Source organism: Malaclemys terrapin, chromosome 7 (genome assembly GCF_027887155.1).
Source record: "Malaclemys terrapin pileata isolate rMalTer1 chromosome 7, rMalTer1.hap1, whole genome shotgun sequence".
NCBI classification, from domain to species: Eukaryota; Metazoa; Chordata; order Testudines; family Emydidae; genus Malaclemys; species Malaclemys terrapin.
In genome coordinates this window covers 48,154,687-48,179,629 of record NC_071511.1, presented here as the reverse complement: position 1 = coordinate 48,179,629, position 24,943 = coordinate 48,154,687, and the positions used below count along the sequence as shown (strand labels likewise).

The following is a 24,943-nucleotide window of genomic DNA, read 5'->3' as shown; positions in this document are numbered from 1 at the left end:
CCTCATTTCTGGCCCCACCCCAGAGCCTGCACCCCGAACCAGAGCCATCACCCTCTCCTACACCCCAACTCCAATTTTGTGAGCATTCATGGCCCGCCATACAATTTCTATTCCCAGATGTGGCCCTCGGGCCAAAAAGTTTGCCCAGCCCTGGGCTAGACTTTAGGCCCAGCTGTGAGCAAGGACTGGTGCACTAAGCTGCACCACCCCAGAAATAGCCTTCAGAGGTATTTTGTAGAATTCCCATACGTTTATGGTAATAAGTTATAACAGGATAAACATATTTATACCTGTATAACTGCATCAACACTAGGGGAGCTGTACTGCTTTAACTAGTCCAGTTTAGTTAGAGCAGTAACATTTTTGTATTTAGATAAGCCCTTACTTCAGGGCTGAATATTGCAGCCCTTGGTTTTACATTAGCATCTTGCCACGAGTCTGAAGGCTGCACTTCATTAGCATCTGCAGTTATGTAAAGATTTTTTGTATCAAAAATAAATGCACACATCGGTAATATCTGCCTGTACTTGTCTCTCCCCTAATGGAGGAATAGAAATTGTGAGTTGAGATCACCAGCAAAAAAATAAAAGAAAAGAAATCCCCTGCAGTAAAAGGGAGCGGGGAGCTTCTGGCTATATTTTAATATTCAACAGGCCTCGCTTAGACACCTCTGCTTTAATTGTCTGAGACGGAGTCAGAACTTATATCTGGGACTAGCTGGGTGGGGTATCTGGGTTTAAGTTTACTAGAATCAAGTTAGGTTTGGAGGGGACTGTTACCTTTAAGGGATTTGGTAAAGCCCCTACATACCTGATGGGGCCTATAGCTCATAGGGGCTCATGTGATAGTTTCAGTGTGGGCCTGGATTGCTCCAGTTCTGCTGGCAGTCTCTTGGATGCTGGGAAGTCCCTGCTGTTTCAGGAAAGCAGCTTTTCAAACACCGGCTGTTGAGTTTTCTCCTCCAAAACCTGTGTGGAATAATGACGGTCCCCCTTTTGCCCAGGGTTAGTGAACCATCCAATCAGCTGGGTGAGACAGATGGCCACCAGGCCATAAAAGTAAAGTGTGGGATCAGTCATGGCAGGCAGTCAAGTGCATCTCGTTACCCACTCATCTACTTAGCGAACCAGCAATGTAAAAAAATGCTGAGAGGTATTTTACAAGCGGTGGAGACACAGTGTTAACGGTATCAGTTGGTTTTCTTTCCATACGGCCTAGGACTGCTTCACAGCGCCTTTCCTCTGACTGGTGGAGGGGATGGATAAGACAAAGAAAGAATTGACAGACTCGCTGGGGAGGAGCCCCTATTCTCCTCATTCCAACAGCCAGGCTCAGGTCTTGGACCCCAGCCCAGGAGCCAGTTCAAGCCCAATGGAAAGCATCTACAGGGGAACCATCAGGAAATACCCAATGATTAAACAAAAGGGATTTTACTCTGATGTGCTCTATCCAGGAGCCACAGCTTTCTTGGGGGTAAGTGCAAAGAGCCTCCTCTTTCTTCATCTTTTCTATTGGAGATCCACAGATCATCCTAGATCTAAGGATCCATGTGAAAAGCAGATAATCTGCAAGGCTTTCTCATGCAGAAAATAGGACGGCAGCTTAGAATGACACCTACCAATCACAGAACTCCTTGGCTTTCTTGTCCTCTTTTCTCTTGCCCATAATTTTTCCCCCTCTGCTCCTCCCTTGGTCCATTTCTTCACCCAATCTGCTCAGAGCAAGGCAGGGATCAGGCAACAATGCCAGGGTCCTGCATCCTGTCTCCCATTCTGCAGCTGTTCCCCTAGGTCAGAGCCCTCATAGGATTTGACTTTTCTGGGGTAAAGCAGCAATGCTTTGTCTATCACAAATCATGATTTCCTTGAATTACTGGGGGGTCTGGCCCTCAATGCAGTCACAGTGTTACGTTTATTATCATGTTATTGTGAGCAGGGCACAGAACTCCATGCGCTAGTAAATGTATGAGGCTGGATCTTCAGTTGGTGTAAATAAGCATAGCCCAACTGGCTTCCTTGTTCTTTAGCCCTCTCTCTAGAGATCTCTGGTTGTTTTCAGGCTGCATTCTCTTAGCAATCCCCTGCCTCTGTGTTTGTGGTGCTATGCGCCCTATCCCTTTCTGGAGATACTCCCTTTGCCTCTTACAGTATCCATGGCACTCTATGTTTCAGCATGTCCTCTTTAACTCCGGTGCTTCAAGCCCTCACTGAAGGTTCTTTCTTCCTCTCCCTATATGACACTCTCTATGGATCCCCTTACTACCCTCTCTCTCTGTTACTTTCTGTGGCCCCTCTCTCTTATCTCTGACTCGCCCTGGTGATATTCTTATGTGCTGGATTTGCAGGATGTGTGCGCTGGTCCCAGTGTGTACAAGGATTTACTGAGACAGGCTGATCGTGAGCAGCACACGCCAAAAGGTAAACGCACTGAAAAGAATAATGCCGCTGCCTGTAGGCATGCTGGGAAATGGGGCCTTAAAGGGTTAATGTTGGTAGCAGTAGGCATGCTGGGAAATTAGTGCTTCAGCTGATTACTTTAGGCTAGAAGAACACTGGAAATACTCCTGTGATTCTGTTCTCAAAGCCAGGGATGATCCCAAGGTGATGGAATCACTTGGGAATGGTGGAGTGAAGTGAACTCCCAGGTCAGTAGAATGATCTCCTTCATGAGCAAAAAGCGATTTACCAACTGTCAGGGTATATCTGGCCCCTGTGATGCCCACAGAGCATTTGGGTCCATATCTAATCTTAGGAGGCGGCTCTTGTAGCTAGACCTATGGGGTACCCTGAGAAGAATAACAAGATTAATGTCACTCTGAGCACTCTGTCCTTCACAGGTCCATTATGCTTGAATCTGGAGCACAACCTCCACTCCATAGGTACAGAGGTTACCAACAGCAGTGGAATGTGTCCATTACTGCTGAGGGGGGTGCCGGAGTTGGCCAAGCAGGAAATGTACACCCTCTCCCCATCTTCCCTCCCTACCCCATTTTGCATGTTCTGGATTTTTGCTGTCACTCACTCTGCAGTGGAGCTTTGTGTATTGGAAAAAGGGATCTGCCACTCCTTTCCCACATGCAAATGGTGCACATGTCCTGGAGGCTGGAGTATGACCATAGAGACTGGCTATGAGAGGAAAGGATCTTTCCCTTCCCCAGAGCCTGGCAGACCCACAGGATGCAGTCTGGTTATTTGGATTGTAGGCTGGGGAGAGATAGAAACCATATACCACCTTACTGTGCTTTAGATGTGCTATTTATTGTCCTGAGTAAGAGGAAATGACTTCATCCACAAGTGAATCTTGATAAGACCAACTCATCCCTAACAAGTGGAGACGGATCTTTATTTATGATACTCTACTTATTTAATGGGGAAAAAATCAGGCTGTAAGTATAAATGCTGATGACACATTACGTATTGACATAAATAATTGATAATGCACAAAGTGCTGCAATGAATAGCTTCATAGATTTCAATGAAGTGGAATGCCACCATGGGAATAATAGCATTTACTGACAGTAGATATAAACCAGGGCAGTTCTGTGAAGAAACCAAATCAACATTTATGCAGGGTTAAAGATATTCTGTTCAAACCTCTGTGCTTTTATTGACTCTTCAGTAAAAGCAAATCTTCAAGAAAATCATAAACCTGTACATTGATATGGACAATTCATGATTCTGTACAATATTTGATTAATTATATGAATAAAAAGGAGATTAAATATATGGAGCTGCCTGTTTAGGATTGATCTCCATTAGTTTAAATGTTATTTTTATAAAAAGCGAATGTTAGATTGGTATTTTTGTATTACAAGGATTCTGATACTGAAATATTATTAACATCAACATTTTGCTTTCAGTGAAAGCTGCAGGTGCTCAGTGCCTCACAGAATTGGTTTCAAAGGCCCCGATCCTGCAAACTGCTCTGCATAATTGCTTTAATGTCTGTAGGGCTCTATATGGGCACCAAGATCCAAGTAAACAGAGCAAGTTGCAGGATTGGGTCCAAAATCATTAACAACCTTAGGCCTGGTCTACACTACGACTTTAATTCGGATTTAGCAGCCTTAATTCGAATTAACCCTGCACCCGTCCACACAACGACACCATTTAATTCGAAATAAAGGGCTCTTTAAATCGATTTCTGTACTCCACCCCAACGAGCGGAGTAGCGCCAAAATCGATTTTAGCATTTCAAATTAGGGTTAGTGTGGCCGCAATTCTATGGTATTGGCCTCCGGGAGCTATCCCACAGTGCACCATTGTGACCACTCTGGACAGCAATCTGAACTCGGATGCACTGGCCAGGTAGACAGGAAAAACCCCAGGAATATTTGAATTTCATTTCCTGTTTGCCCAGCGTGGAGAGCACAGGTGACCACAGATAGCCCATCAGCACAGGTAGCCATGCAGTCCGATAATCGAAAAAGAGCACCAGCATGGACCGTACGGGAGGTACTGGATCTGATCGCTATATGGGGAGAGGATTCAGTGCTAGCAGAACTTTGTTCTAAAAGACGAAATGCCAAAACTTTTGAAAAAATCTCCAAGGGCATGATGGAGAGAGGTCACAATAGGGACTCAGATCAGTGCCGCGTGAAAGTCAAGGAGCTCAGACAAGCCTATTGTTGTACTTAAAGTACTGCACAGGATCTTTTCAGGGGGAATAAGACAAAACGCCACATTTATTAGTAATACATGTATTCATTAACACTGTATTATATGCATATAATATATTACACTTACACTCACACACACACACAAACACACTCCGTCTTGTTGTTACCAATTAGTTGCTCCCCTTAACTTCACTGGTAGGGTTACCATATTTTGTGCCTCCAAAAGGAGGACACTCCACGGGGCCCTGGCCCCGCCCCCAGCCCCGCCCCCTCCCCCGCCCCAACTCCGCCCCCTCCCCAAAGTCTCCGCCCCCTCCCCTGCTTCCCGCGAACATTTAATTCGCGGGAAGCCTGGGCAGGTAAAGGGGGGTGTGGGGGGAGGAGGTGCGGCCCAGGCTGGCCCCCCCGGCGGCACCAGCCTGGGTCGGCTCGGACCCTGGGGTGCCAGCCCTGGCCCCCGGCCGACCACCCCCGGCCCGCCCAGCACTGCCGGCCGGCCCCCGGCGGCCCAGCACACCCCCCGGCTCCCGGCCCCGGCGGCCCAGCGCACCCCCCGGATCCCGGCCCCGGCGGCCCAGCGCACCCCCCCGGCGGCCGACCCCGCGGCCCAGCGCACCCCCCCGGCGGTCCGGCTCCCGGCCCGACCCCCCGACTCCCGGCCCCGCGGCCCAGCGCACCCCCCCGGCGGCCCGGCTCCTGGCCCGACCCCCCGGCTCCCGGCCCCGCGGACCCCCGCGGCCCAGCGCACCCCCCCGGCGGCCCGGCCCCACGGCCCCGGCCCGGCTCCCGGCCCGGCCCCGCGCATCCCCCCGGCGGCCCGGCTCCCGGCCCCGCGGACCCCCCCGGCCCCGCGGCCCAGCGCACCCCCCCGGCGGCCCGGCCCCGCGGCCCCGGCCCGGCTCCCGGCCCGGCCCCGCGCACCCCCCCGGCGGCCCGGCTCCCGGCCCGACCCCCTGGCTCCCGGCCCCGCGGCCCAGCGCACCCCCTCGGCGGCCCGACGCCCCGGCCCGGCTCCCGGCCCGGCACCGCGCGCCCGGCACCGCGACCCCGGCCCAGCCCTCCCTCCCGATTTTCCCGGACATGCCCGGCTTTTGGGGATTTCCCCCCGGACGGGGATTTGAGCCCCCAAAAGCCGGACATGTCCGGGAAAATCCGGACGTATGGTAACCCTATTCACTGGCCAGGTGAGTTAGATGAGGGAGGGGGTGGAGCCGGGCTTCTGCCGATCCGGATCGATGCTCCCATGTTGACAAGACGAGACCCGGGGTCTTCTGCAAGACACCTCACTTTTATAGCAGCTTTCTTCTCATGCAAATCTATACCAGATTCAAACTCTGTGTCTGTGTCCATTGGTCCTTTGTGCTGCTTTCTTTTGAGTGTTGTTCCAATGCTGCAAAGAGGGTGTTTTCAAAAGAAGGTGCTTGCTTCTAACCCCCGAGGCCGTCAGTATGTCTGCTTGTCTTTAATGAGCCCACTTGACACGTTTTATTGTCCTTGGGTCTGGCTCCCAGCCCCTCTCCAACAGTTGAGGCTGTCTGGAGGTGCTGCCTTCCATGCCTTGCTCATCCACACCTCATTCATTCAACAGGGCAATTGATTAAGAGTGGAGGGGGGGGGGGGGGAGAGCTCTTGTTCTACTGCTAGCAAAAAGAAATTTTTCTTCTATCTTATTCTATCCTTAGGGGCTATAATATTATACCAAGGGCAATGCAAAGTTTCTAAATGAGGCTTTGATACAAAGTTCCATGAAAACAGAGGTCACACGTGGGTAGACCCACCACAAGGTTATATGAAGAGGCACAATGTAGAGTCATGTGAAAATTATCAGAGATTGATCTACACTATCAAAAAACAAAGGAGGCAAACGGTCGCTCTGGGTCAGAGCCACGGACATGCCGCTTCTACGCCGAGCTGCATGCAATTCTAGGGGGGGCCGCCACCACTACCCCACCTGTGACCGTGGATTCCGGGTCGGGGATAGTCTCATCAGCTACACCTGAGGATTCTGCGGATGGGGAAGAGGAGGAGGAGGAGGAGGAGGAGCTTGCAGAGAGCACCCAGCACTCCGTTCTCCCCAACAGCCAGGATCTTTTTCTCAGCCTGACTGAAGTACCCTCCCAAACCTCCCAAGCCAGTATCCAAGACCATGACCCCATGGAAGGGACCTCAGGTGAGTTTACCTTTTAAAATATAAAACTTGTTTTAAAAGCAAGCGTTTTTTAATGATTACTTTGCCCTGAGGACTTGGGATGCATTCGCGGCCAGTTCAGCTACTGGAAAAGTCTGTTAACGTGTCTGGGGATGGAGCAGAAATCCTCCAGGGACATCTCCATGAAGCTCTCCTGGAGGTACCCCAAAAGCCTTGCCACAAGGTTTCTGGGCAGTGCAGCCTTATTCCATCCTCCATGGTAGAACACTTGACCATGCCATGCTTGCAGCAAGTAATCTGGTATCATTGCCTGATAAAGCCTGGCAGCGTATGGTCCCGGTGTTTGCTGGCATTCAAGCAACATCCGTTCTTTATCTTGCTGTGTAATCCTCAGGAGCGTGATATCGCTCATGGTAACCTGGTTGAAATACGGGAACTTAATTAAGGGGACAGAGGTGGCCGTTCCTACTGGGCTGTTTGCCTGTGGCTGAAAAGAAATCCTTCCCTGCAGTTAGCCAAGCGCAGGGGGGGAAATTGGCCCAGAGCTTTTCGCGTTTGGCTAGCAGGGATCTTCCCTGTTACCAGCCACACGGTGGGGGGAGGGGTACAGCGATCATCCCAGAGAATTCATGGTGGGAAGGGGGGGTGGGGGGGGTTAGTTTGGTTCCTGCAGGTATCTTCCCTGATACCAGCCACGCGGTGGGGGGAGGAATAAAGCGATCATCCGGAGAATTGGATGGGGGGGGGGCGTGGTTAGTTTGTTTTCTGCTGCTGCTGAATGTTAACAGGAAAACTGCAGCAGTCAACGGGCTTTGCTTGGTATGTGGGAAAGGAGGGCGCAGAAGCCGAAAGACAATGGCTTACCATGGCCGCATGCAAGCCGAATTCTGTTGCCCGGACCTGTGATCTCTAGCAGCAAAGCCACAGGCACTCAGTATTAAGAGGCAAAATGCGACCTTGCACAGAAATCACATGTGCTATGTAATGTGAATAGTGTTGGTTACCGTGAAAGAGTATAAGCATTGTTCTGCAAAATGTATCTTTTTAAAAAATTCTCTCTTTTTTCCCCTCCCTACAGCAGCTGCAAATTCTTCAAGCCTCCCTCCTCTGTCCCGAAGGCTATCACAGATAAGGCGTCGGAAAAAGAAGACGCGAGACGAGATGTTTGCAGAAATCATGGAATCCACCCGCAGTGACAGAGCTCATCTGAATGAGTGGAAGGACACGGTTTCAAAGTATAGGAAAGAAGCCAGTGAACGTGAGGACATGAAGGACCAACGTGAGGACATGAGGGACCAACGTGAGGAGAGGAGAGACACTAGAGATGAGAGGTGGCGGCAGGAAGACCAGAGGAGGCAGGATGCAACGCTGGGGCTGCTGCGTGAGCAAACAGACATGCTCCGGCATCTGGTGGAGCTTCAGGAACGGCTGCAGGAAAACAGAGTGCCGCTACAGCCCCTGTATAACCCCCTTCCCCCCTCCCCATGTTCCATATCCTCCTCACCCAGACGTGTAAGAACGCGGCAGGGAGGCTCCGTACACCTTCCCATTCCACCCCAGTGGACAGCCCAAGCAAAAGGCTGTCATTTTTTTAACCTTTTTTTAGTGGCCTTTTCCTTCCCACCGATCCTCCTCCCAAACCCCACCCGGGTTCCCTCCCTCTTTTTATAATCTATTAATAAAGAATAAATGATTTTTAAACGATAGTGACTTTATTTGGTTTGAAAGCAAGCTGGGGGAACGGGGAGGGTGGGTTCCTTACAGAGAATGAATGAGTCAATAAAGGGGGCGGGTTTTCATGAAAGAGAAACAAACAGATATTTCACACTGTAGCCTGGCCAGTCATGAAACTGGTTTTCAAAGCTTCTCTGATGCACAGCGCTTCCTGGTGTGCTCTTCTAATCGCCCTGTTGTCTGGCTGCGCGTAATCAGCAGCCAGGCGATTTGCCTCAGCCTCCCCCCCCGCCATAAAGGTCTCCCCCTTACTTTCACAGAGATTGTGGAGCACACAGCAAGCAGAAATAACAATGGGGAGATTGGTTTGGCTGAGGTCTGAGCGAGTCAATAACGATCGCCAGCGACCTTTTAAACGGCCCAATGCACATTCTACCACCATTCTGCACTTGCTCAGCCTGTAGTTGAACAGCTCCTGACTCCTGTCCAGGCTGTCTGTGTATGGCTTCATGAGCCATGGCATTAAGGGGTAGGCTGGGTCCCCAAGAATAACTATTGGCATTTCAACATCCCCAACGGTTATTTTCTGGTCCGGAAAGTAAGTCCCTTGCTGCAGCCCTTTAAACAGAGTAGTGTTCCTGAAGACGCAAGCGTCATGAACCCTTCCCGGCCAGCCCACGTTGATGTTGGTGAAACGTCCCTTGTGATCCACAAGTGCTTGCAGCACCATTGAAAAGTACCCCTTGCGGTTTATGTACTGGGTACCCTGGTGCTCCGGTGCCAAGATAGGGATATGGGTTCCATCTATCGCCCCACCACAGTTAGGGAATCCCATTGCAGCAAAGCCATCCACTATGGCCTGCACATTTCCCAGAGTCACTACCTTTTGTAGCAGCACCTGAGTGATTGCTTTGGCTACTTGCATCACAGCAGCCCCCACAGTAGATTTGCCCACTCCAAATTGATTCCCGACGGACCAGTAGCTGTCTGGCGTTGCAAGCTTCCACAGGGCTATCGCCACGCGCTTCCCAGCTGTGAGGTCTGCTCTCATCTTGGTATTCTGGTATTTCAGGGCAGGGGACAGCAAGTCACAAAGTTCCAAGAAAGTGCCCTTACGCATGCGAAAGTTCCGCAGCCACTGGGAATCATCCCACACCTACAACACTATGCGGTCCCACCAGTCTGTGCTTGTTTCCCTTGCCCAGAATCGGCGTTCCATGGATAGAACCTGCCCCATTAACAACATGATCTCCAAAGCACCGGGGCCCTCGGTTTGACAGAATTCTGTGTCCGTGTCCGTGTCCATGTCCATGTCCTCATCACGCTTGTCGCTGCGCTGCCGCCGCCGCTGCCTCTTCGCCTCGTTTTTCTGGTCCTGGCTCAGCATAAACTGCACGAGAACGCGCGAAGTGTTTACAATGTTCATGACTGCTGTCTTTAGCTGAGTGGGCTCCATGCTTGCCGTGGTATGGAGTTTGCAATGTTCACCCAGGAAAAAAGGCGCGAAATGGTTGTCTGCCGTCCGTTGCTTTCATGCAGGGAGGGAGGGAGGGGTGAGGCTGTACCCAGAACCACCTGCGACAATGTTTTTTGTCCCATCAGGCACTGGGATCTCAACCCAGAATTCCAATGGGCGCGGGAGACTGCGGGAACTATGGGATAGCTATGGGATAGCTACCCACAGTGCAACGCTCCAGAAATCGACGCTAGCCCCGGTACTTGGACGCACACCGCCGAATTAATGTGCTTAGTGTGGCCGCATACATTCGACTTTATACAATCTGTTTCCCAAATTCGAATTATATAAATTTGGATTAATCCCGTAGTGTAGACATACCCTTAATCACATCCAGGTGTCCAATTTAAGGCTCCAAATCCAAAGTTTTTCCTTAACCAGTATGAAAGTTTCTCAAGCAAGAGATGAAAAGATCCCACACTCCCTCAAAGTCCTTTATCTTATTTTTAGCTCTGTGTTAGGCTCTCTCCAAGGAGATGATGCTCTTTATATCTTGCAGCCAATTACTTATTTCAGGTAAAACATCAAATTCCCAGCTTCTTGCAATTCTTTTATTTGCAGCTAATGATGGTATACTTAGTCATCTAAACATTTATGTTTTATTTATAGGTTATCTAAGATGATGATTTTCTTTGGGCCAAAGCCTTGGAGATCTTTACTTGTTGTTAGAGCACACTTCCCACTGAAGACAATAGGCCAAAGTCCTGAGATTGTTAGTCAGTTTGTATTCAGGCCTTAATCAGACAAATTCCGGTTGAAGTGAATGGAAATTTTGCCTGAGTGAGAACTGAATGACTGGCTCCTTTTGAGGTTTGCCTGAATAAAACATGAGTAAGCCCTTCAGAATTTACTGGTTTTCTGACTTGCTCTCAGTCTAGATTTATATGCCTCTTGTCACCATAGTATCTGAGCACCTCAGTTATTAATTAATCTTACCCTCACGATAACCCTGTAGGAAAGTATCTTCTCCATTCTACGAATGGGGAGCTGAAGTACTGGGTAGATTAAGGATTTTGCCCAGGTCTCCTGAGTCCCAGTCTAAAGCCCTATCCGCAGTCCACATACTTTATAGTAATTCTTAATGCCCATTATTGCTGTCACTGAGCCCATAGTGTTGTTTTGGTATTATATAAACACAGTAACATGTATAAGCACACAAACAAAGAAAGCTAGGGAGAAAACAAGGTTGGCTTCCACTCATCAGGACAACCTGACTCAGGGTCTGCTTGACTCCTCCACTCACTCGTGTAGTATGGTTGCTCTGCCTCTTGCAGATTGCCCACATGTGCACCCTAAGGGGTGGCGTAGTTTTTCCGTCTGAATGTGCATGTGAACATAGATACGTTGTTTTATGAACTTAGGACTTTGCTTGTTTTTTGTTTGATGTCAGTCACAACATTTGAGACTCCCGAGAACATTGAATCTTACCTGGACAAACAAGTGATTGGACCAACCACTGAGATCCTGGCCAAGTCAGACTTCCCACTGCAAGCGTTTAAGCCAAAGGTGCAGCTTCCCTTTCAGGGATTGCCAGGACAGTGCCCTCGGAAGATTGAGATAGAGAGGTAACCTCAAGAAGGGGGACAATGTGATAGCTGTTGTATACATCGAATAGCCACACAAGTACTGGATATTGAATTTCGCTCTGAAGATGCGGAAGTGCTATGTAGATAATGTTTCAAGAGGGACAGTGTTTTATTGTAGGGTTTAGCCTTACCCCTTGCCACCTGCACAACGCTGTTGACTTAGGCTGCCTAGAGAGAGGATCACATGTTGACAGAATGACTTAAGCTTATTGTGCTTTGTAGATGTTGGAGATGGGAAAGACCTCTGAGATCACCCAGCCCACCTCTGACAATGCAGGAATGATCCCCTAGAATAAATGTCTTAGGAAGGAATTTTCAAAGTTCTCAGCCTTGGCCTAACCCGGCTCCCATTGGGGTCAATGGTAAAACTCCCATTGAAGTCAGTGGGTGCAGAGTTAGGCCAACCCTGAGCGCTTTAGAAAATCCCACCCACAGTGTGGTGTTCAGTAAGTATTAAAAGTTCCATCGGTCTGTTTTGCCTTCTGGGTAGTGTCCAATTGTTACTGCATTGGTGCCATATTGAACCTGTAGTTATTAGCACAGATGTTCTTCCCTGTAGCAGACTGAAAGAAAATTGAATAATGACAATTCATATAACTTCATTAAGAATAACCATTCAATCTCATTGACGCCTAACTAGGAGAAGACGGCTATATCTCAAACTAGATATTGCTCAGCTCTTAGCCAAAAAGGGGATAGATTCCAATCAGCTGATGCCCAGGCACCAAGACCCTGACAATATGCCAGCCATTGAGCAAAAGAGAGATCCTCTCTTTCCCATCTACCTCCCACTGCAGGTAAGCGAGCAGCTTCAGAACTGTCATGTGCATTACTACTGACGCTCTCGGGACTCACTGAAAAGAGCAGGGCACATGATTTAGTAAGAAACAGAGATGAGCAGGTGAATATTTTAGAATAGAAGCCATGGCGGCTGGGATCCATAGGGTTCAATCTTGCACGGTGCTGAGCACCCCCTGTACGTTAATGAGTGCCCACAACTTTCATTACAGTCAATGGGACTTGAAGGTGCTCAGCATCTCGCAGGACTGTTCCAAAGACAGTTGTTTAGGCTTCTTTAATACCATTCTTACACAAATTCAGATTTCCTTCTGAATGCAACTGTCGGCAGCATTGGTTGCTGGGACTTCTCCAGTTGAGAGTCTCCTCCCCATCTCTACTATCTAGAAAAGAGGAACTAGTCTAGATGCCACCTTTGGAAATAAGTCCTTCATAAGGCAACACATTATGCAGTTTCTGCACCTTTGCTGTTTCCCCCGTTATATAAAATTCAGGGAGTGCGTGTTTCTTTTCCTCTCATAAATTTCTGTGCCATGTTGTTATCTTCTTCCCCAAGCGGGGATTCATTTCCATTTCTTACAATGTCTTGCCTATGTAGATATTTGATGATGAAGAGTATGACTGCCGGACTCCAGAAGAGTGGCTCTTGCTGGGGTTGGAGCCAGGATCTCAAGACAGAAAACCAGTTCCCGGAAAAGCACTTTTACCTACAGATGATCAACTGGGACATGGTAAAGCATGACTGAGCTATAGTTTGGGTGCTCTACACAGTGACATTGGGCTAATGACACTTACAGGATCGTTGCAATAGAATGGTTAGCATTTGGAATGGAACTTTCCAACTTAGATTAATATAATGCTGATGAATGGAACACAGAGATGATTAAATGAGAGTGAGTACTCAGGTAACAGGCTCTAGTGGTTAGAGGAGGGGACTAGGAGTCAGGAGAACTGAGTTCTGCTCTCAGATCTGCCACGCATTCATTGGATCTTGTTTTTAGAAATAGCTTCTGATTTTGCAACCACATTTTTGTGCCTGGAAATAATTGCAGGCTAATTTCATAGTACTTAAATGTTTATTCCCTGATCAGACCTGCAAATCAATAAGTTAGAAGTCTAAATACTATGAAACATGTCCGTGTTTACCTGTTGGTGCAAAACTGGAGGCCAAGTTGAGGGTCTTCTGAAAATCGGAGCCACTGCGTGTGTTATCCAGTCCTGTTGTTCCAGAACTTAAACGGTGGGAAGAACACATGGAGCAAATGTCAGGAAGCAATTGCATGCATGACTATTGTGCATTGTTGTGCTGGGCACTTTATTTTATGTATTTATTTATTTTTTAAAGAAATCTTCAGCTCAGAGCAACTGAGGTTGACCTTACGGGACATATGACAGTGAAGAGGAGCAACTTCAGCCCAGTTATTTTGATTGGGAAATACCTGAGAATCAACTAAACCCTTTTTAGAACATAAGAGCCTAAGAACGGTCATAATGGGTCAGACCAATGGTCCAACTAGCCGAGGATCTTGTGTTCCATTGGCCAGTGACAAATGCTTGAGAAGGAATGAACAAAACAGGGCAATTTACAGAGTAATCCATCTCCCATCATCCAGTCCCAGCTCCTAGCACTCAGAGATTTAGGACACCCAGAGCAAGGGTGTATCCCTGACTATATTGGCTAATAGCCTTGATGGACCTATCCGCCATGAACTTATCTAATTCTTTTTTGAACCCACTTATACTTTTGGCCGTCACAACATTCCCTGACAATGAGCTCCGCAGGTTGACTGTGCGTTGTATGAAAAAGTACTTCCTTGGGTGACCCATGGTTATGTGTTTATCTTGTGTTATGTGAACGGATGGTTCACATGGTTATCTTGTATTATGTGAACGGATAAATAACACTTCTTTTTCACTTTCTCCTCACCATTCATGATTTGATAGGCCTCTATCATATCCCCCCTTAGTCATCTCTTTTCTAAGTTGAACAATCCCAGTCTTTTTAATCTCTCCTCACATGGAAGCTGTTCCATACCCCTAATCATTTTTGTTTCCATTCACTATGCTGCTTCCAATTCCAATATATCCTTTTTGAGATGGGGCAACCAGAACTGCACACAGTATTCAAGATGTGTGTGTACCGTGGCTTTATATAGTGGCATTGTGATATTTTCTGTCTTGTTATCTATCCCTTTCCTAATAGTTCCTAACATTCCATTAGTTTTTTTAATTGCCGCTGCACATTGCGCAGGTGTTTTTCAGAGAACTATCCAATCCACAATGACTCCAAACTCTCTTTCTGCTGGTTACATCTCATTTAGACCTCATCATTTTGCATGTATAGTTGAGATTATGTTTTCCAATGTGCATTACTTTGTATTTATCAATGCTGAATTTCATCCACCATTTTGTTGCCCAGTTGCCCAGTTTTATGAGATCCCTTTGTAAGTCCTCTCTGTCAACTTTGGACTTTAGCTGTTGAGTGATTTTGTATCATCTGCAAACTTTGCAACCTCAGTTAACCCCTCTTCCAGATCATTTATTAATACTTTGACAAGCACTGGTCCCAGTACATATCGTTGTGGGCCCTGGTATTTATCTCTCTCCACTGTGAAAGCTGACCATTTATTCCTACCCTTTGTTTCCTGTCTTTTAACCAGTAACTGATCCATGAGAGAACCTTCCCTCTTATCACATGACAGCTTACTTTGCTTAAGAGCCTTTGGTGAGGGACCTTGTCAAATGCTTTCTGAAAGTCCAAATACACAGTATCCACTGATCATACTGAACACTCTTTTCCACATGTATGTTGACTCCCTCAAAGAATTCTAATAGATTGGGGAGGCATGATTTCCCTTTACAAAAACCATGTTGACTCTTCCCCAACACATCGTGTTCATCTGTGCTTCTGATAATTTTGTTCTTTACTATAATTTCAACCAATTTGCCTGGTACTGAAGTTAGTCTTACAGGCCTGTAATTGCCAGGATCCCCTCTGGAGCTTTTTTTTTTTTTTTTTTTTTTTTTAAATCAGCATTATATTAGCTATCCTCCAATCGGAGGCTGGTGCGGTAGGTATGTATCACAGCTAGTAGTTCTGCAATTTCAACTTTTAAGTTCCTTCAGAATTCCTGGATGAATCCCATCTGGTCCTGGCAACTTATTACTATTTAATTTATCAATTTGTGCCAAAACCTCCTCTATTGACACCTTAATCTGGGACAGTTCCTCAGATTTGTCACCTAAAAAGAATGGCTCGGGTGTGGGAATTTCCCTCACCTCTTCTGCATTGAATACAGATACAAAGAAGTTATTTGGCTTCTCCTCAGTGGTCTTGTCTTCCTTGAGTGATCCTTTAGCACTGATTGCTTGGCAGGCTTCCTGCTTTTGATGTATTTAAAAAAAATTGCTGTTAGTTTTTGTGCCTTTTGCTAGTTGCTCTTCAAATTCTTTTTTTGTCTTGCTTAATTATATATTTATCCTTGACGTGCCAGAGTTTATGTTCCTTTCGATTTTCCTCAGTAGGATTTGACTTCCAATGTTTAAAAGATGTCTTTTTGTCTCTAACTGCCTCATTTACTCTGTTTAGCCATGATTTTTTTGTTGTTGTCTTACTGTTGTTTTTTTTTTATTTGTGGTTTACATATCGTTTTAGCCTCTATAATGGTGTTTTAAAAAATGTTTCCATGCGGCTTGCAGGCATTTTACTTTTGTGAATTGTAATGATTATATCTTTCATCAGAGGATCCCAAAAGCCACGAGTTGATCTATAAGTGGGTCAGCGTTGGCGTCCTGGATTACGACAAGGAGACAAAACTGTACTTGGTACATAAGACAAACAAGAGGGGAATGGTACGGGATGAAGAAGGGAGGCCTATTCTAAATGGAGGAGTATCTCCAGAAGGTGTGTTCTGACTAGGGTTCATTAGGAGATGGGAGACGTTCATTTACCCCTGTTTGCTTCCTTTTCCACCACCAGGTCCCTGCATTGTGATAATACTTTTCCCTCTCCTTCCCTACCATTGGAGGGCTGGACATGATTCTTTCTGGAACCAATGCCATTCGGGGGTAATGTGGGTAATTTGGGGATATTCGAAGTACTCACCATTTGCAGGGGTTAAGGATGCTGCCATTTCACCACTGCAATCCCCTGCCAACCAAGACCTGATCTCTGATCCCTCATTTGGCAGCCTCTTGTACTGCCACCACCCCATCAGCCTGACCTTGATTGTATATTCAATCTATTGGTTACAATAAATAGGGAATCTGATTTCTGCATTCACTGTGGGCCCCAGTGTGTGTTATTTATGTCTTCCCTTCTTTCCTCCCAGGGAGAGCCTCTCTTATGCCATGTCAGTACTGGGTGCCACGAGTCCGTCTGCTGTTTCTTGCAGAAGACCCCCATGTATTTGCCCAGCGAGTGGTTTCTGCCAATACCCTGCGTAAGGAAACACAGGCGCTCTTGCGGTACAATCTGTATGTGGACTGCATGCCCGTGGATGGGCTGAGGAGCATTGATGAGAAGAGCCTAGGTAGAATGAAGCAGCTGGCAATGAGCACTTCACACCTGAGAAAGGAGATACGGTGAGTATCCCATTGATTCTTCCCTGGAGGCTAGAAGAGGTTCATTGAAAGACTCAGATCATGGCTGTGCTTTCAGTGTACTGTACTGGATGTCTGCATAGTATGAATGACTTCCCTGGGGTGCAACCTGGAACTAGGGTATCGCTGGGGTACCTTTGTCTTACCAACCTGGGCTCCCTCTCACACTGTGCTGCTCTCACACAAGCTGCAGATCCCTCCAGATCTGCCCTCACACAAACATTCACAGGCAGGGACACACCCAACTGTGTTACATGAGTGCTTTTACCAGCCACCCATGAACCAATAATAGAGAGGCTCCAGCCAGTTCCCCACAGTTCCCCAGCCTAGGACTCCAGAGCTGTACTGTTTTGCCCTGGTCAGAAGCCTGACCAGTGTACGTTTATTACCCCGTACGCGCCTCCTTCAGTGTGGAGAGGACATTGCACCAGCCCCTGTTCTTGAGCAGATTTCCCTTTGGACTTCAAACAACACACCATTTTAGGTAAAAAAATATAAAACAAATTTATTAACTACAGAAAGAGATAATCACTTAAAAATCTAAGAAATAGCATACAGGTCAAAGTTGGTTACCTAAGAAATAAAATAAAATTGCAATCTAAGTTCTATACACTAGATAGGATTTGAATCAAGAAGTGTCTCACCCTGATGGTACAAACAGTCCACTAATCTTCCATACACAGGCCAGAAATCCCTCAGCCTGGGACCACATCCTCAGTTCAGTCCTTGTTCCTAAGGTTCCAGGTGTTGAGTTGTGGGGGGAGTGAGGCCAAGTGATGATGTCACTTCCCCCTTTTATAGTTTCTGCCTTGTGGCGGGAACTTCATTGTCCCAAACAAAGCCCCCAGCACAGTTAGTGGAAAAGTATAGGCACAAGATGGAGTCCTGTGTCACATGAGCTGGTCACATGCCCTTGCATACTTCAATGCGTCATGGCAGGGGCCATTACCTATATTCTGGCTAGAACATTCACAGAAAAGTTCATCAGGTGGGAGTAAGCTTCTTTTATGGCCTATTGTATTTCTTGATGGGCCATCACCTTGAATGGTTTATCCACAATGTGCTGGCAAGACTGGATGTAAACTACCTTGTGGGTGTTAACCAGGAGCAAACACATTTGAAATACTGGTATAAAGTCAATATTTCTAACTTCAGATACAAAAATGATACTTGCATACAAATAGGATCATCATATTCAGCAAACCATAACTTTTCCATTAACACCTCACGTGACATATTTTGTACAAGATTTGTTGCAATTATATAACACTGGTGAATATGGGAGTGCCAGGGTGTTGCTTTGGGTACAGAGTGTCACAGTAGGATAATGCCGAGAGATGGAAACTTTCATAGGAGATGCACATTTTCAGTTACAGGCACTGGAAACAGCTTCCAGAGCACAGATTGTCAATGGTCCCTACATTAGGCTATGGACCACCAGCTCTCTGCAGAGTGCTTCCTGGTGGTCAGCAGAGAGCTGTCCAGTTGTCTGGTGCCAGCTGCCTTTGTGGCTGATTGTCAAATTAAAAGAAAATATGCATAGAGATCTTGTGTAATCAAATAGAAAAGGAAAGGAGTAACCTGGTTAGAAATGAGACAGTTTCTCTGCTGAGATACAGCCTAGGCTAGGGAAAAGTTTTAGAGTCCCTGGTCTTGCTGAATCATCATCTATCAGTGGTGGTATTGCCTTCAGTCCCTTGGAATGAACAACTGCATTGACCCCCTTCAGAAACGTGGAGGTGTGAAGAGCTGTGTGGTCTAGCAGACTTGACTGGAGAGTAAGGTCTCTGTTTATGAACAGAGATGTAGCCAGAGAGAAGTACTCTGCTTGAAGTGAGAGACAATAACATTATAGGATAATGGCAGCTGGAGTTCATGATCAGGAAAATCACGAATTTTATACTTTCCGTAAATATTGAGAGGGGCATTTGGGAAGACGGCACATATACCTCAAGCATTCCTAGCATTCACACACAGCTTTCTCCAACCCTTAGGTTGTTTTTCTTCCCCCTTTGTAATACTTTTCTTCTCACATCCCTCTGTCCAAACCTTATTTCCCTTCCACTTTGTTCTGTAGCAGCGATTCAGATATGATGATCCTAATCAGCTGCTGGTCAGTTTCACTTTGCTGCAACCAGTGCAAGCAGAACAGACTGGTACGGAGACAGCTTAACAACTGGAGGGCAAGGAGGAGAGAGAAAGGAGTGCTAGTTCTGGTCAAATCTGGCCCTCTCTCACACTCACATACCACCCAGCTGGGTGGGACACCTTTGCAACGTCACTATTTTGTCCTGTGGCCCCACACTCTGCCAATGAACCTCAAACCTGCAGCATCATCTGCTGTTCTGTTCCTGGGACCTCCGTAGCTCTGCTAATGTAATTCAGATATTTTTAGTGAGCAAGCTAAGGCCTGGTCTACACTACGACTTTAATTCGGATTTAGCAGTGTTAATTCAAATTAACCCTGCACCCGTCCACACAACGACGCCATTTAATTCGAAATAAAGGGCTCTTTAAATCGATTTCTGTACTCCACCCCGACGAGCGGAGTAGCGCCAAAATCGATTTTAGCATTTCGAATTAGGGTTAGTGTGGTCGCAATGCGATGGTATTGGCCTCCGGGAGCTATCCCACAGTGCACCATTGTGACCACTCTGGACAGCAATCTGAACTCGGATGCACTGGCCAGGTAGACAGGAAAAATCCCGGAAACATTTGAATTTCATTTCCTGTTTGCCCAGCGTGGAGAGCACAGGTGACCACAGATAGCTCATCAGCACAGGTAACCATGCAGGCTGATAATCGAAAAAGAGCACCAGCATGGACCGTACGGGAGGTACTGGATCTGATCACTATATGGGGAGAGGATTCAGTGCTAGCAGAACTTCGTTCTAAAAGACGAAATGCAAAAACTTTTGAAAAAATCTCCAAAGGCATGATGGAGAGAGGCCACAATAGGGACTCAGATCAGTGCCGCATGAAAGTCAAGGAGCTCAGACAAGCCTATCAAAAAACAAAGGAGGCAAACGGTCGCTCCGGGTCAGAGCCGCAGACATGCCGCTTCTACGCCGAGCTGCATGCAATTCTAGGGGGGGCCGCCACCACTACCCCACCTGTGACCGTGGATTCTGGGTCGGGGATAGTCTCATCAGCTACACCTGAGGATTCTGCGGATGGGGAAGAGGAGGAGGAGGAGGAGGAGCTTGCAGAGAGCACCCAGCACTCCCTTCTCCCCAACAGCCAGGATCTTTTTCTCAGCCTGACTGAAGTACCCTCCCAACCCAGTATCCAAGACCATGACCCCATGGAAGGGACCTCAGGTGAGTTTACCTTTTAAAATCTAAAACATGGTTTAAAAGCAAGCGTTTTTTAATGATTACTTTGCCCTGAGGACTTGGGATGCATTCGCGGCCAGTACAGCTACTGGAAAAGTCTGTTAACGTGTCTGGGGATGGAGCGGAAATCCTCCAGGGACATCTCCATGAAGCTCTCCTGGAGGTACTCCAAAAGCCTTGCCACAAGGTTTCTGGACAGTGCAGCCTTATTCCGTCCTCCATGGTAGGACACTCGCTTCTCAGCTGTGAGGTCTGCTCTCATCTTGGTATTCTGGCGCTTCAGGGCAGGGGAAAGCAAGTCACAAAGTTCCAAGAAAGTGCCCTTACGCATGCAAAAGTTTTGCAGCCACTGGGAATCGTCCCACACCTGCAACACTATGCGGTCCCACCAGTCTGTGCTTGTTTCCCGGGCCCAGAATCGGCGTTCCACGGCTGTAACCTGCCCCATTAACAGCATGATCTCCAAAGCACCAGGTACCGTGGTTCGATAGAATTCCATGTCCATATCCTCATCACTCTCCTCGCCGCGCTGCCGTAACCTGCTCCTCGCCGCCTGGTTTTCCAGGTTCTTGTTCAGCATAAACTGCACAATGAGGCGTGAGGTATTTACAATGTTCATGACTGCTGTCTTGAGCTGAGCGGGCTCCATACTTGCCATGGTATGGCGTTTGCACTGTTCACCCAGGAAAAAGGCGTGAAACGGTTGTCTGCCGTTGCTTCCTGGAGAGGGGGGAGGATATACCCAGAACCACCCGCGACAATGTTTTTAGCCCTATCAGGCATTGGGATCTCAACCCAGAATTCCAATGGGCGGAGGAGACTGCGGGAACTATGGGATAGCTATGGGATAGCTACCCACAGTGCAACGCTCCGGAAAGCGATGCTAGCCCCGGTACATGGACGCACACCGCCGAATTTATGTGCTTAGTGTGGTTGCATACATTCGAATTTATACAACCTGTTTTCCAAATTTGAATTATATACATTCGGATTAATCCCGTAGTGTAGACATACCCTAAGTGTAAGTGAACCCAGGAGAAATAAATTGGGGATAAGGCTTTGAGGATTGGTGCAGATCTGAGTGGTCACTGTTTATTCATTTTATAATTGTCATCAGTGTGTTGAACTGTCTGCAATGCCTGGAAAAGGAGGTGAGCCTAGACTATGAACGCACCATGAACAAGATTATCTTTGATGGAGTCATCACATCCAAGCCCCAGACGTTTTCATATGTCACCCTGCCAGAGAAAGAGGAGGAGAAGGTGCCAGAAAGAGGTATGGGATCTGGTGAAGAAAGTTGTGCTCCAGTTGGGTTGCAAGGATCCTTCTGTGAAATGATTTCTTCATTATTGTGGGAGACTTTCAGACACACAGGTTTATAATGCAAGAGGATGTACAAGGTGGTATGTTTGCCAGTTATTCTGGGGGACCAGCAGACAGCCAAATTAGATGCATGCATGGAGAACTGCTTTACATTAGTGGGTTAGGTTATGAATGATCCTTGGAAACTGTATATGCATATCTGGGAACAGAATTTGTCCTTGGCACTTTGAGTGAGATTGCACAAGCTGAGGCATTCCGTGCACAGTCCAGCTTTATTAACAGTGGCTGGAATGCTAGGGGCAAACAGTGGAGGTTTCAAGGCCATGTTTGGGAGCAAGGAGGCCTCTCATTTTCATTCATGTTCAGAATCTTGATTTCTTCTTTGTGGCAGCCTCTGTGCAGTCCCATTGTGGGACATGGCTCCCACCCCTGGGCCATTCCTGCCATAAAAAAAAGAACCTCATGATGGAGGACCTATGAGTCAGAACATCAGAACTGTCCTGGGGTCAGGGCTCCGTTTCTGTGCATGGACAGGGCAGATGTTTCTTAGTTATGAAGTCCCCTAAAGTGGGGAAGTGGAACCTTTGGTGCCAACACCAGCCCTTTCATCCAGCTTCAAATAGGCAGAACACTTGGTGTCTGCTGGGACTGCTTATGTATGTAAGGACTACTCACATGAGTAAAGTGTTATGGGATCAAGCTATATGTTGGTCCCAACTTAAAAAGGGATTGCAAATGCTCTTCCTCTTAAAATGACACACTCTCTTTTGCTGGCAGGGCTGGTCAAGATCCCAGACTATCCATTTGATGAGCAACGGGCATCTTTTATTTTTGTCTCGCTCCTGACCAGGCCAGAAGTCATCCTTGCCTTATCGCAGGTGCGGGATGAGTGCAACAAAGCTGCAGCCATGTCTCTGTTTCATTCAACCTTGTCTAAGTATGGCCGGCTAGAGGAGTTTGAACAGATCCAGACGCAGACCTTCACCCAGGTAAGGAAGGGCAGGGAGGGAACATTCGCTTAAGGGGAGGGGAGATACAGAACAATCAACAGGGCTCTTAGCATATCCCAACCAGACCAAGCCAGACAGATCTTAGCAATTGTATAATTGATTTATTGCAACTGGACAAAGCTTTTCTAAAAAACATGGGGCAAAATCTGCATTGTAGATTTCCAAATTGTTGTTCCTTCTCCCCTTATTGTTATAAGGAACCAGAGCTTTGATTCCACTAAAAATACTGATTTTTCTTAAGATCCCCTCACTTCTTTAACCACAGGGATAATGAAAAAACAGAATTTTTCTGAGTTCTTATTAGTTTTGTTAGATTTTTTTCACACAATTTAGTGAAAAAGCTTTAGTTACTAACAGCCATAGAGTAAAACAATAAAACCTTATAAATCTCTTATATCTTTCATCAGAGGACTTTCATACAATGTACGAGGCTGCTTTATCCTCATGGGAAACTGAGGCAGAGAGAAGTTGAGAGACTTGCCCAAGGCCACCCAATCTGGGATATGAACCAGCCCGGAAAAGAGTGTTTCATTTTAATAGGCAGAGTGTTTACAGTGACTCCTCACTTAGGCCTGGTCCACACTAACCCCCCACTTTGGACTAAGGTACGCAAATTCAGCTACGTTAATAACGTAGCTGAATTCGAAGTACCTTAGTCTGAACTTACTGCGGGTCCAGACGCGGCAGGGAGGCTCCCCCGTTGATGCCGCATACTCCTCTCGCCGAGCTGGAGTACCGGCGTCGACGGCGAGCACTTCCGGGATCGATCCGGGATCGATTTATCGCGTCTAGACCAGACGCGATAAATCGATCCCAGAACATCGATTGCCTGCCGCCGGACCCGGAGGTAAGTGTAGACGTACCCTCAACGTCCTACTGCTTAACGTTGTTTCAAAGTTATGTCGCTGCTCAATTAGGGAACATGCTCGTTTAAAGTTGTTCAATGCTCCCTTATAACGTCGTTTGGAGGCCTGCTCTGTCTACTGCTTGTAAGATTCTGTGGAAGAGCAGCAACTTTACAAGGGAGCATTGCACAAGTTCCTCTTCTCCATCTCCTCCCCCTCCCTCCCAGCGCTTCCCCCACCGCCAAACAGCTGGGAGGAAGGGGGAGGAGCGGGAAAGAGCCGTGTCTCCACTCCTCCCCCTCCCTCCCAGAAAGTCCTAAGCGCATAGCGCTGGGAAGGAGGGGGAGGAGCGGGGAAGCGCCGCGTCTTCGCTCCTTCCCTCCCCCCCTCGAAAGTCCTAAGCGCCTCTAAACAGCTGTTTGGTGGCACTTCGGACTTTCAGGGGCGGGAGGGAAGGAGCGGGGATGCGGCGTGCTCCGGAGAGGAGGTGGAGTGGGGGTGGGAAGAGGTGGACCTGGAGTGGAGCAGGGACAGGAAGAGGCGGGCCTGGAGCATTCCTGGCAAAGTCAGCGCCTGTTCTTCTCTGGGGAAGCTGCCTCTGCTGCTGCGAAGGTGCTTCCTAATGTCCTTGCCTGCAGCTGGCTGTGCCTGTGTGGGGTAAACCAGGAGCACTTCCCAAGCATAGTACAGTACTGTACAGTATATAATGCCTTTTGTCTGCCCCCCCAAAATTTCCTTGGAACTTAACCCCCTGCATTTACATTAAATCTTATGGGAAAATTGGATGTTTAACATCGTTTCACTTAAAGTTGCATTTTTCAGGAACATAACTACAACGTTAAGTGAGGGGTTACTGTATAAAGACCCCAACCCTCCTGACCCTCAGTCCTGTACTCTATCGATGAGAAAATGCTGTCTCCCTTTGCACTATTGAAATTTGATTTCTACACACAAATAGCAGAAGTCCATATAACAAGTTTGACTCTTAGTAGCATTTTAATGAATCAAAGCATTGCAGGAGTCTGCTGCCCTTCAGTTAGCACCTTCCTATCACTTTCTTCAGTTCCAAAAGAAGACAAATATGCATCCCTCATTTCTCAGTCATATTTTACAGAGAGTTTTATGGGGAACCCCTATGAAATACAGTTTCTAATACTGTTCTGTAGAAAACTATGGGGAATAGTAAATTGGAAACTAGGAGCAGGGCCGGCTCCAGGCACCAGCTTAACAAGCAGGTGCTTGGGGCGGCCACTCCGGAGGGGGGTGGCACGTCCAGCTATTCGGGGGCAATTCGGCAGAGGGTCCCTCACTCGGGCTCGGGAGTGAAGAACCTCCTGCCGAATTGCCGCCGCAGATCGCGATCGTGGCTTTTTTGGGGGGGGCCTGCTTGGGGTGGTAAAAACCCTGGAGCCAGCCCTGACTAGGAGAGCGGTAAATAATGAAGAGGACTGATCCAGAGCAATCTGGATTACTTGGTAAACTGGGCA

At 47.5% G+C, this 24,943-nt stretch overlaps 1 protein-coding gene across 1 annotated transcript in view; it reads left to right on the top strand.

The window, feature by feature from the left end:
- Positions 1-1,226: 1,226 nt before the first annotated feature.
- Positions 1,227-24,943, top strand: part of DNAH1 (dynein axonemal heavy chain 1) — a 139,778-nt gene continuing 116,061 nt past the window's right edge. Inside the window, exons 1-9 of the mRNA XM_054033606.1 lie at positions 1,227-1,473; positions 2,345-2,417; positions 11,348-11,522; positions 12,184-12,340; positions 12,940-13,072; positions 16,084-16,245; positions 16,673-16,925; positions 21,396-21,553; positions 22,379-22,590. Of these exons, the coding sequence (XP_053889581.1) occupies positions 1,258-1,473; positions 2,345-2,417; positions 11,348-11,522; positions 12,184-12,340; positions 12,940-13,072; positions 16,084-16,245; positions 16,673-16,925; positions 21,396-21,553; positions 22,379-22,590 (1,539 nt within the window). The 5' untranslated portion in view covers positions 1,227-1,257. The remainder of the gene's footprint in view (positions 1,474-2,344; positions 2,418-11,347; positions 11,523-12,183; positions 12,341-12,939; positions 13,073-16,083; positions 16,246-16,672; positions 16,926-21,395; positions 21,554-22,378; positions 22,591-24,943) is intronic.